Source organism: Triturus cristatus, chromosome 4_2 (genome assembly GCF_964204655.1).
Source record: "Triturus cristatus chromosome 4_2, aTriCri1.1, whole genome shotgun sequence".
Classification (NCBI taxonomy): domain Eukaryota; kingdom Metazoa; phylum Chordata; class Amphibia; order Caudata; family Salamandridae; genus Triturus; species Triturus cristatus.
This window is the reverse complement of record NC_140586.1, coordinates 209,454,196-209,475,939: the sequence shown is the minus strand read 5'-3', so window position 1 is coordinate 209,475,939 and position 21,744 is coordinate 209,454,196. Positions and strand designations below refer to the sequence as shown.

Genomic DNA, 21,744 nt, shown 5'->3' with positions numbered 1-21,744 from the left:
ACCGGGTCGTGAGAAAGGAAACAATTCCTTTTGTTTTAGTTACCCTCACACACGCTAGTGGTGTCATGCTTCATCATCGGGTCACCCAGTCCCCTAAAAGACCGGGTGAGCTCAACCATATTTCAGGGAGCTCTTTGAAGATATGGCCAGGGGGTCTTAAAGATTAAAAGTCCTCAGACTGTTCCCGGTATCCCTTTATTCTTGGAACAGTATGGGATATTAAAATAAAGCAAATACAAGGGTCACTTGGATTTTTATGGTCCTATGACCCTAGTGACCTACCCACAAGCACAATAATATAAACATTACAGTAAGGAGGAAAAATTCACACAGACGACCAACACAGATCTGCAATATCAAATTATCACGGGTCATTAATTATTGAGCAGTCCAGGAATTCTTTCCCTGCTGATCCCCTGGGACCTCCTAATCTTTGCTACCAATCTCAGATGGGTAAATACAGTTGTTACAATTTGATCAGAAGCTAAGGCTTGCAGGAAATAAAGTGCTTGTTTGCTATGTCTTAGCCCCTTTTATGTCGTTTACGTAATGGTTACGCCCTCGGCAGCTCATCCACAGAGAGGACACATTTAGGGTAAATCCTTCTCTCTGGAGTTGGTGTGAGGGGTTGGGAACACAAGCACAGGGGGCAAGGAAAGTGTTCTGAGGCAGGTGAGGCCCGCGATCCTGGAGCAGTAATCCATCCACTGAACCACCAGGTATGTTTTTCTTTCTTGTTGGGGGAGCGGCACTTTGGCAAGGGTCACTCTCCCAGGGGCATGTGTTGCTGTGTTTTGGCCCTCCAGAGGGCTTATTCGGCCATCTATTAAGCCGATCAGTCCCCGGGGGGGTACAAAACCAGGCCTCAGGGGTTTACGTTTCACCATTTTGGGAGCGACACCTTGGGCAAGGGTCGCTCCCAGGGGACAATATGTTTTTTTCCATGTTGACCACCCCCCTGGGGGCTAGATCAGCATTTTTTGGCCGATCTAGTCTCCGGGGAGGGGGGTCAAAACCCACTAGAAGCCAGGGATTTATTGAGTATAATAATTACGGGGAGCGAGCCCTTGGGCAAGGATTTCTCCCCTTTTGAGGGTTAATGTTTTGGCCATTTCTGCCCCTCTTGGGGGCAGATTGGCCTTATATTTTTGGACCCATCTGCCCCGAACGGGGGCAGCAGCCACTAGACCACCAGGGATTTTACTGTATATGCCGCAACATGTTTTTGGGCAAGAGTTGCGCCCCTTTTGGGGGTGTATATTTTGGCTGTTTCTGCCCCCATTTAGGTCAGATCGGCCCTGTATTTTTAGGCTGTGCCCCAAAGGTGGGCAGAAGCCACTAGACCACCAGGGAAAGTTTGTGTGTGAAATGTAGTTTGGCTAGTGGTCTGCGTATTTCGTCATCATTTGTGATCGTAATTTTTTTTTCTCCTTTTCATTTCACTGCAAAACTTTTGTTTTACTTTGGTTTAATTGTGCTTGCGGTTTCGGCACTGGTAGAGCTGCGTTTGTGTAGTTGCAATTGTTTGGTAAGGAAATGTTTTTTTATAATGTTCACTCCAAATGAGTATCAATGACCGGCATGAATGTGTTTTTTAGAAATTCTGTAATATTAGCAGCCTATTTAGCTTCAGTTTGAACGTGTGTGAAATGTTTCTTGAACTTGTGCACTATTTGCATTGTGCTCCCTTGTGTTTAATTTTCTTTTGTTTTCTTTTCTAGTAGGATATCGTTGGTGCTTGTTGAGTCAGAGCAGAGTAGGTGCTGACAAGTCTCTGGTGAGTGGTATCGTTTTACAGCATGTAGGACTTTGTGTGCTTTGTGTTGATTGAGTTTACCTTGCAACTGCTATATGCCAGTAGTTTTTCTTTTTGTTTTATAAATCTGCACTTTGTCAAGTTACTTTTCTAACTAAGGATTATGGCTAGCCACAGGTTGACCACTCAGCAGGTTGTTGGTATGCTTTGAGTCTTCTTCTGACCTTGATTATAAGACTGAGTCTGCATCTGAGGCAGAGGAGGAAGGCTAGGATTCTAGCAGTACATTTTCTGTCCGAGAGGAAACATCTAATGATGAAGCCACTCTCAGAGCGGACGAAGTGCCGCTCTTAGAGGAAGATACTGGTGTGCCAATAGAGCAGCAAGAGGAATCTGGATTGCAGCCTGGGGCTACAAGGCTTCCCATTGGAAGTGCTGGACTATGGCTTGACCCAAACATGGTGCAGCTTGTGTTGCTTGTCATTAGTGGTGTTGCAGAGTGTAGAGTCAATTGTAAATAAATGTTGCTTATACATTTTTTCTGCTCTTTACGAACAATGTATTTTTGGATGAGATTGTTGAACAGACTTATTTGTATGCTGAACAGTATTTGGGGGACAACAGTGCCAGACTTAAGCTCCACTCTAGAGCTACCTGGTGGACTCCACAAATCGGGATGAGTTGAAGAAGTTCTTGGGTGTCGCTTTTTTATGGGCCTGATAAAGAAGCCGTCGCTGTCTTCATATTGGTCAACTAATCCCTTGATGGCAATGGCTATATTACCTGCAACCACCATGAGTCGTAATCAGTATTTGCTTCTTCTTCGGATGTTGCATTTTGTTGATAATGCTTTATCATTGTCACAAGATCACCCTGATTGTGACAGTCTTTTTAAGGTTCAGCCTGTCCTTGATCACTTGGTAGAACGATTTTCAGAGATCTATGTGCCAGGGTAAAAAATAGCTGTGGATGAGTCTTCGGTCCCGTTTAAGGGCCGACTAGTTTTTAGGCAGCACATTCCATGCAAGAGGGCATGTGAGATGTATGTGCTGCCTGAGAGTAGTTCTGGATATGTCTATAATTTTATGGGTCTATACCGGTATACATTCCAGTATTGACCCCTCTGGGTGTCCGTCCACTTTTGGAGTTACAAAGAAAATTGTGTGGGAACTTGGTAGAGGACTTTTTAACAAAAGGTCCCCATTTATACGTAGACTTTTACACTGCTGTGCCATTGTCCAGGGAATTGTTCAAAGTGGACACTGTTGTTTGTGGTACAATCTGCTCTAACCATAAAGGATACCCAAAAGAGCTTGTTTGTAAAAAAAAAACCTTTTGATGGGATAGTGCAGTGCCTTCTGTAGCGATAAATTTCTAGCTCTGAAATTTTCTGACAAGAGAGATGTCTATATGCTGACTACCATCCATGATGAAAGTACTTCACCAGTGATTGTTTGGGGTCAGGTTGCTGAAGTGCGCAAACCTGTGAGCATTTTAGACTACAATAAGCACATTACTGGAGTAGATCAAGTAGATCAGAGGTTGGAACCTACACTGCTGTTCATAAGACGTACGTTTGGTATAAGAAGTTGGCTATCCATGTATTCCATTTAGCAACCTTAAACGCTTTTGATGTATTTAAGGATTATTTTCCAGAGTCAAAGATGACATTTGTTCAGTTTCAGCAGTCTCTGATAGGCAGCCTTGTTGTAGTAGAATAGGCAAGAGTTCCTAGAGAAGCAGTGGTAAAGGATGTGACTAGATTGAAATATCACCACTTTCCTGATCACATTCATCCCACAGTCAAACAAAACCTTGCTGCTAAGAAATGTAGAGTCTGTGGCCGAAGAGGTATCCGGAAGGAGAGTCGTTTGTACCTCCCAGATTGTCCTTCTAATCCTGGACTGTGTGTGCCCACATGTTTTAAATGTACCACACGGAATGGAGTTTTTGGTTGCAACCGTGAGCGTAAAAGTAAACTGACTGGTGTGTATCGTTTTATATTTTTTGTTCAGAGTTCATGGTTGGCATTAGTGTGATGTATTTAGTTAGAGCCGTTGTGTTTGTAGTTATAGTTTCTGCTGATTGCCAATTGGTTTGTGTTTTCTTTTTTGCAAGAAATGTGATGGCTGTGTGCATAAACTGGCATTTGGCTGGCAGTGTACGTAGACTGGTGCTAGGCCTGAAGTGTGCGTAGACTCCCGATTGGATGGTGGTGTGCATGGCCTGGCGCTTGGATGGCGGTGTCTGAGTTGTGACTTGCTGCTAATCACTACACCCTGCTAGCCAAACGCCAGTGCAAACACTCAGTCAACCGCCAAATGTGCTGGGCACAGTGTGAATGGTCTTGTATGTGTCACGTATGAAAGGTGTTGGGGCTTTACAGCTCACAAGCTGTGAGTCAATAGTTCAGGTTTTCGACCTTTCAATTATTACCAGTGCATTTCATTTTTGTGAAATCTCTTGTTAATAAAATCTTAAGCTCTGAACCTTCACTCACCCTCATGCCAAATCCAACTAGTATGCAAGTAATATTGATCTTTTCTGTCTTTCTCTGCCAGGGTGTTCATTGTCTCTACACTGTCTGTTTATGTGATTGTTGTAATGTGCTGGGCCCACGGTTGGCAGTGTGAATCGCCTTGTTTGTGTCACTTATGCAAGGTGTGTCAATAGCCTGTGAAGCGGTTGGTGCCTTGACGTGTCTTTACAGCTCACGAGCAGTGAGTCATTGGTTCCAATTTTGGAACTTTCAGTTATTAACAGTGTATTTCCCTCTTGTGAAATTTTTTGTTATAAAAATATACATTTTGAACCTTTCTCTCACCCTCGTGCCAAATCCATCCAGTCTGTGTGTGTACTTGAGGAACAGATGGATGGGAAGTAATATTTGTCTTTTTTGTCTTTGTCTGCCAAGGTGTATATTGTCTCTAAGGAAAAACTACAATCTCTAGTTATTTTCGTAAACTAAAAATCCAGGGGAGTACAAAGTGGTGTGCCTCTCGTGGATCCCAACACGTTTTCTTACCCATAATGCCTTGCAAACCTCAAAATATGACTAATTTCACACATTTTCCTTGCACTACTGTGACATATTCTTCCACAAATTTCCTACCACCCAGTGTTCCACCAGGTCTCCCGATATAAATGCTACCTCACTTGTGTGAGTGGGCCAAGTGTCCTCAAAACGTATTGTGAATTATCGATCACAAAACAACCTGGTTTTGCAAGGGGTCACCTGAATGTTTGGTCCTGGGCTCGGTGGCAATGTAGGGAAGCCTACCAAACCTGGACATTTCTAAAAACTAGACACTGGGTGAATTCAGGGAGGTGTGGCTTGCATAGATCCACCAACGTTTTTTTACCCAGATTCCCCTGTAAACCTCAAATTTAGCCTAAATATAATTTCATTTGTCTAACATTTCTGTGTTGGATCACCATGCCTGCACAAATGTCCTCCTATCCAGCGTTCCGCTCGGTCTCGTGAATAAAGTGATATCTCACTTGTGTGAGTGGGCTGTTGTTGCAGGCCAGGGTCCATGTTATATCGCCCTAAGCAGGGAAGCGTGTCGCTTTTGTATACTTGTGATTTGCTTTTTCTGTACCCTCAATTAATTTTTCTATACAAATTTATATTTTTCTAAAAAAGTATACACCCGTCTTGTTTTCTTTGGAGATTCATTCACGTTGAAAAAATATGTTTAATTCTAAAGATTTGTCGTTTGAAGTCATTATTTAGGACTTCTCAAAAAAGATTATGAAGCTGTAGAGAAAAATAAATTCCCTTGTAGGCATATTTACCTAATATTGAAAATCATCCAAGCCTCCAAGGGTATACTGGGTTGCCCAATCTTGTTGTAGCACTTTTAGGAAGTTAGCATTCTTACCTTAGCCTTCTCTGCCTCTGCTTGTCCCTAAAATACCCGTCTGGCTTGGATGACAGCTGGGCTTTCTGAATTCGCTTTAGACAGTCACAAACAAAAGGAGCTCAGGTGTGCCCTGCATAGCCTGATGGCCCATCACCAAGCCGATGGATGGGTCTTCCTGAGCTAGTAGGGTGGGAGCAGTTGACATTTGTACCGGAATAGGGTTGTACCTGTCCTCGCACAAAAACGTCTCCACCCCCTGTAGTGTGTCTGGAGCCAGGGTAGGGATTGGCCGGGTCTTGTGCACTGCGAAGACTGTTCTTTGAAGTTTGCCTACTTCAAAGGCTGAAATGGGTGTAAGTACTGGACCTCTAGCACCATATACTCAGGACACTTCTGGATTGAGGACATTCTGCCAGGAAGAAGATCTGTGTTGCTGTCAGGAGGGACTACCACTTTGCTGTTTGCTTTGCTGTGCTGGCCTGCTGCTTGCTGCCCCTGTTCTGGGAGAGAAAGATCTGGACTTTTCTTTCTACATCCTGCTTTACAAACGTTTCTCTAAGGGCTTGAGTTGAGCTTGCCTACTGTTGGAAGACTCAGGGCCATCAAAGACATCACCTGCAGCAACTGGGCTCCTATGCTGGGAATTCTAGCTTGTCAAGTGGTGACAAATCCAGTTCCTGGGCCCTTGGAAGCGAGTTTGCTGTGTTCAACAAGAAGAAACTGGTACATCGACTTCTAGCGCGACTTCGGAACTGGTGCCGCTCTTTGACACATTGCCGTTGCCTGCACCGGAGCGGTGGTCCCCGCTGATTGCAACGATTGTGACTTACAACGCAGGCCTCAACGCTGCCACAGTGCTTCCGAAGTTCCTCCACAGTGAGAGTCCTGATTACCTTGTTACCAACATCCATGACACCCGATTATGCTGCAGCACCTGTTGCCCAGTGGTGTGACATCGACACAGAGAAGTTGACGCCTCGTGGCTTGACCTTCCGAACTTCATTAACCCTGCCCTGTCACAAGGAACCAATTCCTTGACACCAACCCCACAAGACCTCCCCTGTATCTGCAACATCCAGAGCGCCGACATGCCACCGACCTGCAGAGCAGTGAGGAACAGATGCTGCACCGGCTTCAGCGATGCCTCACCTCCCCGGCACAGGGGAACGTCTTATTTTCTCATCGTTTTCCAAGTACCGTAACCAGGATCAGTGGGACTCCATAGCTGGCCTGTGCTCCGCCACAGTCAGCGCCGAACTGCTGAATTTGACTTCATCAGGCACGTTGTATGCCCAGCTATTGTTTCTAAACACTTTTTTACTGCATTTAACCTTGAAAATTCATATCTTGAGTTGTGTATGTTGGATTTTTGTTGTTTTGGTCTTTTTTTATTCATATAAATATTGGCTGTTTTTTAGGTCTCGCCTGACCCAGCGCATGCGCTGGTCTGGCAAGACTTATTGAGAGGGCTCCAAAAAGTGCTACCAGGCCAGCCTGGAGCTACAGTGCATGTGTGCGGGCGTGCGCGCCGCGCTTTACCGCGATTACTTTCACTTGCCGCTTGGCATAGCCAATAGGTCTCGCTTTTGGGACCTTATATTTATGCAACTGTTGCATGGCTAAACACTTATAAGGTCCCAAAGGCGAGACCTATTGGCTATGCCAATGCTTGTCTAAACTGGTGTGAAGTCCCTTTGTGGTGTTTTCACTATGTTCCTGTTTGTATGTACAAATACTAAACACATTGCTTCTGAGATAAGCCTGACTGCTCTTGCCAAGCTACCAAGGGGGTTAGTACAGATTATTTGGAAGGTGTAACTTAATTACCATGACTAGAGTGAGAGTCCCTACTTGGACAGAGCGAAAACCCCTGTCAACTACAACTAGAGACCCCATTTCTAACAATGGGTATGTGTTCCCTGATGGGAGACCCAGTCCTAAGACCAGTACTCACAACTAGAGGATGAGAGTTTTACCAGAGTTTTACCAGATGGCCGCCCCATCCCAGGAGTGGCGCATCTGTCACCACTGTCAGATCTGGTTAGGTAAGGGAGAGGGGTTTGCCGCGGACCCAATCGTGGTTCGTTAAGCACCACTGCAGATCATTTGCTGTTCCCTCTGAGATCTGGACCATGTTGGAGAGATTTCCCTCATGGTGCACCCACTGGAACTTCAGGTCCAACTGCAGAGCCCGCATATATCAGTGGACATGTTTCACAAGCAGGAAGCCATGAGGCCCAGGAGCCTCAGTCTCAGTATCACAGAAATCCAGGATAGAGGCTGAAACATCTGTATTACAGCCTGTACATTCTAGACTCGCCGTTCGAGAGGATAGGCCCAAAACTTCACCGTGTCCAGAACAGCTCTGATAAAGGAGAGCATTTGAGAGGGAGTCAGGTGTCACTTTAGCACGTTTATCGTGAACTCCAGCAAATGCAGGAGGTCTGCTATAGTCTGGAGGTGGGAGACGACTGCCTGGGGCGAGCCTAGCGACAAGAGGCAGTCTTCGAGATAGGGAAAGACTGGAACCCCAATCTCCGCAGATGACCTGCAACCACAGTCATCACCTTGATGAACACCGAGAAGCGCTAGTTAGACCAAGAGGGAGCACAGGGAACTGAAAGTGCTTGTGTCCCACAGTGAACCGCAGGTAGCGCCTGTGGGCAGGCAAGGCGGGAATATAGAACTATGTGTCCTGCAAGTCCAACGCTACTATCCAGTCTGACGGGTCCAGGGCCGACAAGACTTGAGCCAGCGTGAGCATTTTGAACTTCTCCTTCTTTAGGAAGAAATTGAGAGGGCTCAGGTCTAGGATAGGATGAAATCCTCCGTCCTTTTTAGGCACCAGAAATTAGCGGAAATAGCAAAAAAGACCTACTTCTGGAATCAGTACCCTCTCTGGAGCTCCCTTGGCCAAGAGATCTGTCACTTTCCGGCGGAGCAAGGAAAGATGGTCCTTCGTCAGCCTGTCGCAAGCTGGTGGCGTGGGTGGAGGGGAAGTCTTGAAGGGGAGGGGAAGGACTAGCCCGTCCGGACAATCTCTAGAACCCATTGGTCTGATGATATAGACCTCCAGTGGGGCAGGTGATGGAGTATCCTGCCACCCACTGGGAGCCTATGATGGTACGGGGGCAAACTATAAAGGTTTGGGGGTTGTGGCTGCCGGGGAAGTAGTGGACTGGTCCAACCTCTGGCTGCCCGGCCCACAAGACCAGTGGGTACTGGGCTACGTGTCCTCAGCCAAACAGAGGCTGGAAAACTTGCATGCTGCGGTGTCTGGGCGGGTACAAAAGTGGTTGGAAGCCCCTTCCGTAGTCGCGAACGGCGGTTTGGGGATGGTGAGGGGCCAAGGAAAGGCCCATGGACCTGGCCGTAGACCTGCTGTCCTGAAAGAGCTCCAGCTCTGAATTCGCCTCGTCTCTGAAGAGATGGGAGCCATCAAAGGGCAAGTCCATAAGCGATGCTTGTACATCCCTCGAAAAGCCAGTTTGTCCTTAGCCAGGTGTGGCATCGCAAGACTACTGTTGATGAAACCGCTCTGCCCAGAGAATTTACATGGGAGGTAGAGGCTTCAAGTCCAGGATCTCAGTCACCCTCCTCACCACCATTGCAAAGGACGCTCCCTCCTCTGTAGCCACAGCAGGTGGAGAAAGTATGTCAGTATCTGGATAAGCGTCCAGTTCACTGGCCTCTGCCAAGTCCCCACATCAGTGCATCTGTGGACCTGAGGGATGGTATTCCTCAGGGTTCAGCGAGCCCCCCAATCCTTCCCGAGTGCTAGGCTATAGAAATAGGGCTCAGGCTCCAGCTTGGAAGGCATGGCTCCAGTTGGAGCTAGAGTCGGACGGCGCCCTTCTGGGTCCGTGTTGGAGTCAGGGATCAGAATGGAGATGGCACCAGGATCAAAGGCAACGGGACTGGGGACAGGGAAGGTCGTGGTGGTATGACTGGTATAGTCCGGATTCATCTGTGAATCCAAGGGGCCAGACTGGCGCAGGACCAGAGCCGCTAGCGTGGAACCAGTAATGGCCCCTACCAAACCCATGGGGCCCAAAGGTACGCCGCTCAAATATGAGCTGTGACTATGAAGCCATATTGGCCAAGACTGTTCCTGTTAACTGCTGAACGACGTGGGATGTTCGCTAACCGATCTACTTGCTACATAATGTGCTGCAACAAGAAATGGATGAAAGGATGAATGTCATGTTAATGGGGAGGGGCGAGGGGACTGTTATAATGGAATATTGGTTATCACCACATACTTTTGGGGAACACAATGTCTGTTGCCTTATCTTACACTTATGATGTACGCATAGATGAGAATAACATTTAAGAAATGAATACTACTGTATATGTTCCTGTTTGACATGATTGCAGTAATGTCAATAATCCTCAATGCTATGGCTTCTGAGCCTCATCGCAGCCACCACACTCCTGCTGGAGCATCGCACTACCTTTGGGGAACTCTGAGTCTCAGCAGCCCTTGTGCTGCCAGCCACCGACGCCACACTTAAAAGCGCACCAGGAATCCCGCGGCCTCACCTCAGCCTCCACACTCCCGCTGGGAGCATCGCACTACCTTTGGGGGACTCAGAGTCCCAGCATCCCTTGTGCCACCAGACGCCGACGCCGCGCTTAAAAGCGCACCAGGAGTAACACGGCGCAGGACGTCAGAGCCCGGAGGAGGCTGGGCAGGGCCCCGCCCCTAACGTCAAACACAAGGTATTGTGCTTTCAGCTTTCTTATTGACACAATGGTGAAGAGGGAAGGACATATGGAGAAAGCGATTGGAGGGGCAGTAGCAACGCTGGATGCATTTCTGTCCAGAGCAGCAAGTGTACTTACCCATAAAATGTAACTCACTCAAAGGCGATTACCCTGGAACCCATTTTTCTGCTGTACAGGTCACCCACAGGGAGCGCCCTAGAGGAGGTTCTCCATACTCATCATTACAAATGAAACATCCCCAAACCAACTATGTACTGGGGTCGAAATTCGGTCATTCTCACCAGCGAAACCCGTCGTAACCAGAAGGGGGCCTGAGCGCTCCCCTCTCATTGACTCTTCCAACGTCCCACCAGCTAAGGGACAAAGAGGTGGTGGAATCTCGAAGCCTAAGCCCAAGCCAACAAAACCGACTCGAGCCCCAAAATCTTAGAGCAGAAACTCCAAGACGCCCACAGAGGGCTCTTTACTACCACCCAGTGCAAACACTGTATATCCATCTGTAACACTGGATGACGTGTTCTGGACTGGAGTAAGAAACCCAATGTCCTCTTTGCTCGAGCCAATCCTAACTAAACTGACAGCCATTGGCGATTGACTAGCCAGCCTGGAGGGACAGAATGCAGCTCTCCACCGCCCCCCTAAGCCCATGTGTATGGAGCCTGTATCTTTCATCATGGCCAAAAATCTACCTCAGGTCCGCAGCAACCAGGGCGTGTCAGACCACCTTCGGCATGTTTCTCTCTAACCTCAGTCATACTGCCCGGGGAATCGTCCTCTACAGCTACTGCTCGCCATAATATACTAACGGAAGGTCGAACCTTACTCCCACCAGGCACAACGGGCTCAGTACATCAGGGATCCAGAGCCCCAGGGGTCACAGGTCCTGACATACAGACAAATCAAATACAAACCAGACCGAGGGAGAGCGCAGAAAACCAAGCACAACAAGTTCTACATCTTCTACCTGCAGCTCCCACCCTTGTCCTGGTTTTGGCAAATGTTCCTCCATTGCACGACAATCAGCTTGAATCCACCTCACAGCTGATGGATAAATGTTTGAATTGGCTCTCACACCACCTAATGGACACAGGAACGAGGAACCACACGTTGCCCAGTGAAATGATTATGGCTCTGAGAGTGGGATGGTTGGGCAGCTCTATTAAATCTATTGACAGTGACTGTGTGGTGGTACATTTCAACAACGTATACGTGGTTAATTCACTTCTAAATAACCGCCATAGAATGTCAGCCAGGAGTACTCAGATCATACCCTTACCCCTGGAACACTTTTATACGCAGGGCTCAATTCAGGGCATGGGTCAGAGGCAAAGACCAGGACTCCAAATGAGTCACGGAGGGAGCCATAATAGCATTGTGGGGGTGGGGCTTCACAATAGATTTGCTGCCCTCTCAGATCTGGAACCTTGTGACTGACTAACCCCAGTAACCCAGCCTCTCACTGAGAGTACCAACTTTCCAGACAACCCAGTCCCCTCAATACAGGAGAACTCGCCGAGTCCCCAATCTCTGAGTATGGCCAACTCTAGTAAAATCAGATTAGCTTCCTGGAATGTGGCAGGAATTACCCCAAAGCTAGGTGATGTCCAATGGCACAAACTTTGGCATCCCTTGGAGGTTTTCTGCTTTCAGGAAATATGGGCCACGGAGCACATCTTTGTTTCGGGTTACCGGTCTTTTTACACAGCTGCAGCAGACTCAGTGTCAGGTAGAGCGAAGGGGGGATTACTAACTCTAATATCTAACACCTTCCCGCTGCAAGTAAGGATGATCGGATCCCAGAACAAACATTTCCACAAGCTTTTACTAGAAGGTATAGATGATAGACACTGGCTTTTATTAATTTCTATAACAACGAAAGAACGGGTCGCATGAAGCTAGTTGTAGACGAGCTAAATAGGGCGCTAGACAAAATAAACTTTTACAAAAATGGGCCCTCCAAATATTATCTTGGTGGGGGATTTTAACGCTCACCTTTGTAAGTACAAAGAGGCTACGGTGTGCGGGCATGAAGACTATCCAATTTTCTTCTTCATTTCACCTATTATGATTACGGCAACAGCCTTAACAGACTCCTTTACATAAGGAACTTGGGGATTATAAATAACACAAATACGGAAAATATAGGGAAAACATTTAGGAGGATCCATTATGAATTCACTATTGACTTTATCCAAGACTCCTCTACAAGAAGTAGGAAAGTAGCCCATATAGATACTACTTTCACTTGTTACAGTGACCATGCAAGTCTGCTTAGCCACCTAAGTATCCCCCATAATTGAACAAACAACAAGAGGTAGTAGGAAACATCTCACTAAGTGGGTGCTGTTGGTGAAGCAGAATTTGGTACCTGTACTCATAGCACAAACAAGCAACAATATTTTATTATGTCTGGCCGAGGAGTCCATCCCGGCACTATTAGTCTTCCAGTTTAGAGCCCTGATGGAGAAACTAAAAGACGTATTGACCGGACCCAAACGCGCAAACTGTCCAAGGGCTAGAGGTTGGTTTGACTCACCATGTCCATCAGCTAGAAGAGCCCTAGTCAACGCACTAAAAACCCACCCGAGAGACCCAGTACAAATAAAATTGTTACGTGGAGATTATAAAACCTCTAGAATTAAATGAGAGAAGGATATCAGATGAGAAAGCTTGGGATGACTTCCAGCAGGCCGCTAACTCAGGTAGTAGTAGTGAGTTCTGAAAAGTCATAAATGCTCCCTATTTTAAAGATCCCAAAGATTCATCCTTGGAAGTACATGTAAGCAAGGACACATGGGTGGGATATTTCCAAAGTATCTTTGGCTCTGATACCCCCCCGCCTCCCCGCCAGTTGACGTAAGTCATCCACCACAAGGTAGTTTAAAATTATTACTCAGCGAAGTTATAAAAGGGTTGGAAGCTTGTGACCCAGGGAAGGCACCGGGCCAGATGGGGTGCCGATCCAACTTTTTCAAGACAAGTATGATTTGTGGGCCCCCTTATTAACCAACGTATTCAACAGTATAGTGACAGAGGGCCCTCCACTGTCTTGGAAGCACAGTATAATTGTGCCAATCTATTAGAAAAGGGATAGAGACATCCCTAAAAACTACAGACTCATTTCCCTACTAGCCAGACAGGAGAACTGGGCCCAGGAATAAAACATCTTGATGCAGGCACAATATGGTTTCCAGAGGGGGAAGGGGACTTCTGATCAATGCCTCAACCTTTCTCTCTGTATTGACAAATATACCAAAGTCAAAGGCGGGAAGATCTACATGGCCTTTATGGACCTGTCAGCGGCCTTTGACTGCGTATCTCACCATAAGCTGTGGCCTATGATGGAGGGGATGGGGATCGACCCAATAATAATTAATTTCTTTCTTTCGACAGATTTACGCCAATGCCACCACCTGTGCCGGTACAGCATTAAAGGAAAATGCACACGGTCATTTAAGATCGAGAAAGGAGTCAGACATGGCTGCGTCCTCGCCCAGTTTCTTTTTTCCATCTATACAAAGAAGGTGGAGGCTGCACTGACTGGCTCCCCCCTGGGACATGCCCATTTTTTAAAGCACTCCCCTCCCAATATTTGCATACGCCGACGATGCGGTCTTAATCGCCAGGACAGGGGTAGCCCTGCAAGGCTTAATAACATCATAGGCCTCATTAGATCTAACATTGAATTAATCAAAATCCTTCATCATTATAGCATGAGCAGACAAAGGTTCGAAACCTCCTCATTTCCATCTGGGTTCAAAGAAAATTGAGGTAGTAGAATCCTTTCCATACCTCGGTGTATTATTTGACAAAAACCACTCTTGGGTAAACCTGGTGACTGCAAGAGCCCTAGCTATGGAAAGAAGTCTCCAAGCCATCAAGGTCTTTGCTAAAAGGTTGGGCGCAAGTCCCGTGGACCCCATTAAAAAGATATACCTTGCAAAAATAAAGGCAGCGGCAACTTACGGGGCAGGAGTCTGGAGGATGGCTCAGATTGAGAAACTCCAAACAATAGAGGATAGCTTATTTTTAAAACAGGGTGTCGCTCCCCCAGTGCTTTTCCGATTACATTTTACATAGCGAATTGGGGCTGCCTTATATGGCAGACTCAATTAGATTGGCACCAATCTTGCTATGGTTCTCGCAGGACCACAGTTAACTTAACGCAGTGTATAATTGGTGATTGCCTGAAGCTGGAGCATTACAACAAGATTGGCTGGCTTAAATATGCAGAGGCAGAACTGAGCACAATTGGACTGGGAGAATTATTCAGGGTACCTGCATCCTGCAGAGTGGTCTCCAAACAGAAAATAATCAAGGCATTTATGCAGAGGGCAAACTTTATCTGTAGAGAAACTAATCAAAACCAAAAAGTGTCACTTGCATACGACTGGATCCCTCAAAGAACAGAGGAAGGATTTTAATTTCTGTCCAGCATTTTGTCCACACCGCATAGATTCATCGTCCAGCGTTTCCACATGAACCTCATTCCTCTGATGCTAGGGTCCCCAGAGAAGCAATTTAAACACTCTGATTAAATCCCATGCCCATGCGATAACCAGTTGCTCCAGTCAGATCTTCACCTTGTATTGTTTTGCAAATTGTTTCAAACAGAAAGTGAATCTTTTATTCTTCCAATTTTAAGGCACCATAATTCTACTCAAGGTAGGGTGGCACTGTACTTTTTAAAGTCCCTTTCAGACCCTTCTGTCTGTTTCTCTGTAGCTACTTTTCTGTGGGCTTGTTTGAGAAAGAGAAAGGCCAAGGGTAGCCTGAGAACTTAATCAATTAATTACTGTAACCATAAATTTAATGTATGGGAATGCGGCATCCCTGGTTCACTAACAACTAAAGCCTTATTAAGATTCTGAAACTTTTATACGATTCATAATATTGTCTGCACTGTATAGTTAATGTGCCTGTAATGAAATTGGGCTTTTATCGAATAAAGATTTTAAAGTAAAGAAAAAGGTATGGCTTATGAAACTCAATAAAGTTTGTGTTAAACAAAAGAATCTTATAGCAAGGGGGGGTGGGGGCGGTGAGTGCTAAAGCAACGCAGGGAAGGCTGGCATATGGTGAGCACTTTCGCGGCCGCTTTGATGTTCTCAGTGGCCCCGCGGCTCACTGAGAACATCAAAGCGGCCGCGAAAGTGATCAGCAGGCTGACAAATGGTGCGCGCGCCCGGCGCACATGCACTGTAGTTGGCGGCCTGAAAAGCACTAGTTTGCACTTCCAAATCCCGCTTTCAATAGCTCTCGCCAGAGCAGCGCTAAAGCGCTGGGTCAGGCGAGACCTAAAAAGCAAGATTCGATTTTTTGAGTGAGCGATTTAACTGTTACCGTTACGGTTTTTGGTTCAATTACTGATAAATATGTGTCTCATGATCTCTTCAACTCTCCAAAACTGAATGCAATACGTGTTTTGCAACATGCAAGTAATACAAAATTGCACTGTGCAGAATAATATTTAAAAGTGTGATGTGACTTGTAAGAATAACAGCAACAAATTTGCTTACAATTAAACTTGGACAATTGAGCCTCAAGTATTTTTTTTTTTTATCTGAATTCAGTTCTGATACCGTTAAAGATAAAAAACATCATTTCAGAGCACCTCAGTGCAGTTCAATTACCCCACTTCTGGCTTTGAAGGTGAACAGCATAAAATGTAAATGGTTATCGAACAAACTCAATGCAACACATAATTTGTTTTTTTAAGGTTCTCCTTTTGAGCCCCAGGAAAAATCAGTTGAGAGAATATGTGACCTTTTCTTATGCAATTCAAGTTGTGTTCCAAAGTTATCTCTTACCAAGCAGTGTTCCGAGAAAGTGAGCACAAATTCTGGGGTCTTGCATTAGCAGCTCAGTGACAGCAGCAGCAGAGTGGTGCAGAATGTGGCGGAAGCAGGACAGCATATACTTCTTGCGCACAACCTTGAGACAAAATAGGAAGGAGGAATATATCAATATACCATTGCTATATTTGTTAAGAAAAGATATGTATCTTGTGCTCTTACATCTTGTACCCTCACTTACTGGCAACTGCTGCCAATTTGTCAGAGAACCAGAAAGTGCATCTACAGTGCACATATACGCTGGTAAGAAGCATAACACGTCAGTATTTACAGTTCTATGCTTGTGACCACCCTGTGTCTTTCACCTATGCCATATCAGCCATGTATTTGAAATGTTACTATATCTACTCATTGCTATCTTTTTGTGCTGGAAGTTGAATATGCTACTTACCAGTATGCATCTGTTCTTGGCATGTAGGGCTGCTGACATTCATATCTGTGCATAGATCGCCGCCTAGTGTTGGGTCCGGATGTTTGCACGTTGTTGTCCTGGAAGAGTCTTTGAAGTATCCTGGGATAGGTGACTCCTCCCCTGGACTACAGTGCGCATGGGCATCCTCTCCATCCTCAGATTGTTTTTCGCCATTGTGGCAGTGATGGAGTAGATACAGAAAGTGATGACCATGCTTACAGTAATTCTGAGAGCTGCAGCTGCTACAGGCGCTGGGGAGGAGGGAGGGCGATATGAATGTCAGCAGCCCTACATGCCAAGAACAGATGCATACTGGTAAGTAGCATATTCAGTTCGAGGCATGTGGGCTGCTGAATTCATATCTGTGCATAGAATACATAGCAGTACCTCCTATTAGCGGCGGCTACCAGTGCCAGCTGCAGCGGTCTGAAAAAGAGTTTTGAGAACAGCCTGTCCTACAGCTACCTGCTGTTTTGATTGCACATCTACACAATAGTGTTTGGTAAATGTGTGTGTAGTGGACCAGGTGGCTGCTCTACATATATCATGCAAAGGGATGTTTCCCAGGAAAGCCATGGAGGCCCCTAACTTGCGCGTTGAGTGGGCTCGTGGGGGAATCGTTAATGTGCGTTTAGCCTTTTGATACCAAATTTGAATACATTTAACGATCCATCTGGCTATACCTGCTTTGGAGATAGCGTTACCTTTGTGGTGTGGGGCAAAGGCAACGAAAAGTTGTTTAGTCTTCCTAAAGATCTTAGTCCTGTCGATATAGTACATGAGGGCTCTCTTCACATCTAGTGTATGGAGTGCTCTTTCTGCGACAGTTTGTGGGTTTTGAAAGAAAACAGGCAGTTCAATAGTTTGATTCATGTGGAACTGCGATATCACCTTGGGCATGAATTTGGGGTTGGTACGTAGTACGACCCTGTTGGCGTGAACCTGTATAAATGGCTCTTGAACGGTTAGTGCCTGGAGTTCACTAACTCTTCTTAAAGAAGTGATCGCTACTAGGAAAGCTACTTTCCAGGTAAGGAATTGAATCTCGCATGAGTGTAGAGGTTCAAAGGGTGGACCCATCAGGCGTGTGAGGACCAAGTTGAGGTTCCACATCGGAGCCGGTGGGTGGCTTGGAGGAATTACTCGTTTGAGTCCTTCCAAGAATGCTTTGATGGCAGGCACTCTGAATAAAGAGAGGTGCTGCCTGTTCTGGAGATAGGCTGATATTGCGGTCAAATGGACACGTATCGAGGTGTACGCCAGATTGCATCGGTATAGGTGTAAGAGGTAACAAATTATGTTTTGGATGGATGCGTCTAGCGGGTTAATGTCATTATTATTGCAATAGATGACGAATCTTTTCCATTTGGCTGCATAGCAAGCTCTGGTAGTGGGTCTTCTAGCTTCCTTAATGATGTCCATACAGTCAGGTGGCAGGTTTAGGTAGCCAAACTCTAGGACTTCAGGAGCCAGATTGCCAGGTTCAGCTGTTGCGGATCTGGGTGCTGAATCTCTCCATGGTTCTGCGTCAAATGCGCGGGTTTGATCCGCAGCCTTTGATGCGGCACCACGGAAAGTTCGAGAAAAGTGGTGTACCATGGCTGGCGTGCCCACGTTGGAGCAACCAGGACGAGTGTCAGTGAGTGTTGTCTGAGTTTGCGAGCCACCAGCGGTATCAACGGTGCTGGGGGAAAAGCGTACGCAAATCTGCCGGACCAGTTCATCCATATCGCATTGCCCTGCGACTGTGGATGTGGGAACCTGGCGGCAAAGCTTTGGCATTTTGCGTTTTCGCTTGTGGCGAATAGGTCTATCTCTGGATGACCCCATTGCTGGAAGTACGGTTGGAGTACTGATGGGTGTAACTCCCACTCGTGCATCTGGTGGCTGTGTCTGCTGAGCAGATCCGCCATCTGGTTGTCCTTGCTGGGGAGGTGTTCCGCCATGAGGAACATGTTCCTCTGAATGGCCCAATTTCTCATGCTCTGAGCCAAATGAGACAACTGTGGAGAGTGTGTTCCTCCCTGCTTCTGTGTGTAGTACATGGCGGTCATGTTGTCCGTCCGGATCAACACGACTTTGTTGCACAAGTGTACTTTGAATGCTTTCATAGCCAGGAAGATTGCCATCAGTTCTAGAAGGTTGATGTGCATCTTCTTTTGTTGTGTTGTCCATAGTCCCTGCACTGTGTAGTTGAGTACATGAGCTCCCCATCCCTGGAGAGACGCGTCCGCTGTCAGTATTATCTGTGGAACAGGCTCTTGGAACGGTCGGCCCTTGCAAAGGTTTTGTGGATTCCACCAATGCAGAGAGTTGTATGCCCGACCGCTCACCAACACTAGATCTTTTAGTTGTCCGTGAGCCTGGTTCCATTGACGTGCTAAGCACTCCTGAAGCGGGCGCATATGTAGTCTCGCGTGTGGGACTATGAAAATGCAGGAGGCCATCATGCCTATCAACTGCATGAACACTCGCGCGGGAATGGAGTGTTGTGGTTTGAACTTGGAAATCAGCATTTGCATGCTGTTGATTCTCACTAAATTTGGCTGAGCTGTGGCCGCCAGAGTGTCTATGGTCGCACCTAGGTACTGTTGTACGTGTGCGGGTTGGATGTGATTTTGGGTAATTTAGTGAGAACCCCAGACTGTGAAGGAGGTGAATGGTGCGGGACATGTGGCTGGCACATTGCTGGGCTGACTTTGCTTGAACAAGCCAGTCGTCCAGGTAAGGGTAGACGTGTATGTGCTGCCTCCGTAGATGTGCCGCCACAGTAGCTAGGCACTTTGTGAAAACTCTGGGTGCTGTTGTGACGCCGAAGGGAAGAACCTTGAATTGGTAGTGCTGCCCTTGAATAGTGAACCTGAGATATTTCCTGTGTGATGGGTGAATGGGTATGTGGAAATACGCATCTTTGAGGTCTAGTGTGGCCAGGAAGTCTCCCTGTTTGAGCAGTGGGAGGACTTGTTGCAGGGTGAGCATGTGGAAATGCTCCGAAAGAATATAGCGGTTGAGGGGTCTCAGGTCTAGTATAGGTCTTAGTGACCCGTCCTTTTTTGGTATTAAAAAGTACAGGGAGTACACCCCTGTACCTTGCTCGTGGACGGGTACGACCTCTATTGCGCCTTTTTGCATCATGCTTAGCACTTCCTGCTGTAATAGCGCTAAGTGCTCTGAGGACATAGGACGGTGTTTTGGGGGTATTGTGGGTGGAGTAGAGGTTAATTCTAGGCAATAACCGTGTTTGATAATATCTTTGACCCACCTGTCCGTGGTGATGGAGTTCCACGTGGCCAGGAACTTTTGCAACCTTCCCCCGACAGGTGTTGTGTGGTCGGGAGGAAGGGAGAGGGCGTCACTGTTTGTTCTTGGGAGAGGATCTGGTATTGCCGTATCCGCGTCCTCTGCCCTTTGTGCTTGAACCACGATATCCACCCCTGGTGTTTTTATCATAGGTACTTTGGGTGTTGCCCTTGTTGTAGGTTTGCTGTGACCCCTGTCCTCTACCTGCTCCTCTATTACCGGGGCGACGAAAGGAGCCACTCCAAAAGGTCTGCGTTTGGAGAGCCCCCATGGACTTTGCAGTGTCTGTGTCCTTTTTTATTTTTTCTAGTGTGGTGTCAACCTCTGGCCCGAATAAGTAGTCTGGGTTGACCGGCTGGTTGAGGATGTTATTTTGCACCTCAGGTTTGAATCCGGAGATTTGTAACCAGGCGTGTCGTCGTAACATGACGCTAGTGTTTATGGCTCTGGCAGCTGTATCTGCGGCATCCAGTGCACACTTGATGGATGCGTTTGTGAGGAGTTGTCCCTCTCTGATGAGGATCTCTGCTCCCTCTTTGTATTGGTCAGGGAGATGTTGTAGTAATGTTTCTAGTGTGTCATAATGCGCTCGGTCGTAGCGAGCCAGGAGCGCTTGAGTATTGGCAATACGCCATATGTTAGCTGCTTGGGCTGCAACCCGTTTGCCGGAGGTCTCTAACACCTTGGACTCTTTGTCCGGGGGAGGGGCATCCCCAGTTGTCTGCGAGTGCGCCCGTTTACGAGCATTCGCGACTACTATGGAATCCAGGGGCAACTGTCCTCTAATATATGTAGGATCCCCAGGCGCCGACCTATATTTTTTGTCGATTCTGGGGTTTATTACTCTGGCCCTGGTGGGTTCTTTGAAAATGTCCTTTGCTGGTTTGAGGACACCTTTCAACATGGGTAGAGTTTTAACATGTTTTTCTGAGGATGCGAAAGTGTCCATGAGAAAATCGTCCTCGATGGTGTCAGAGTGGAGTTGAACACCATGATTGGCCGCAGCACGTTCAATGAGGGCGTTGAATGCGGCAGTGTCCTCTGTGGGAGACGTTTTTGCACCATATAGCTGCGTGTCCTGCGTATCCATAGGTGCGTTTGAGTCCACAGGGTCATCCCAAGCTTGGTCAGGGTCCCGTTGGCCTTCAGGGTCCATTTCTCCGGGGTAGGGGACGTGGTCACCCATGTAGTCCTCCAAAACGTCTGTGTCGGAGTGTGTCGGAGAGAAGGACTGTGGATCTTGGTAAGAGGCATGGAGAGGCTCGTAAAGAAGTGGTTCCGAATCCACTGGCAGCTTTTTCTTTAGTGGGATCCGGTAGGAGTCCAAAGCTGGCTCAGAAGTTATCTTCCTCTTGTGAAGCATCATTCTGCCTGTTGCGGCATCGATGATGTGTGAAGGCGACGTCTCCGTAGGAGAGTGTTCTGCAGGTGTGATCCTGGTGTGGGTGACACGTGTTCTGATTTCGAACAGTTTTGGCGCCGTGGATGGTGGCAGGCCAAAAGTGATGTTCGCCGGTGCCGGAGAAGCTTTTTGAGCCTTTTTCGGCTCGGAGCTTGATGTGTCCTGGAGGGCCGCCTTATCTTTGATGCGTTGCAAGGATGCTGAAACTTGCCGCACCTGGAACGCCGACGGTTCTTTGGCGCCGACCGGTTCCGTTGAGGCAGGCGTGGACTTCTTCGGTGCCACGGGGTCATCGAGTCGAGGAGAGGTAGTAGCTGTCGACGGCGTCGATGATTGTGCCTTTGGTGCTGTTTTCGAAGTGGTGTGAGATCCAGCAGCCATTTTGACCTTTGTGGACGGAGCCGATTGTTTCGGTGCCGGGAGCC

At 47.1% G+C, this 21,744-nt stretch overlaps 1 protein-coding gene across 1 annotated transcript in view; it reads right to left on the bottom strand.

Moving 5' to 3' along the window:
- Positions 1-21,744, bottom strand: part of MEI1 (meiotic double-stranded break formation protein 1) — a 2,222,673-nt gene that overhangs the window by 2,173,844 nt on the left and 27,085 nt on the right. The window contains exon 2 of the mRNA XM_085599901.1: positions 16,161-16,284. Within this exon, the coding sequence (XP_085456027.1) occupies positions 16,161-16,284 (124 nt within the window). The remainder of the gene's footprint in view (positions 1-16,160; positions 16,285-21,744) is intronic.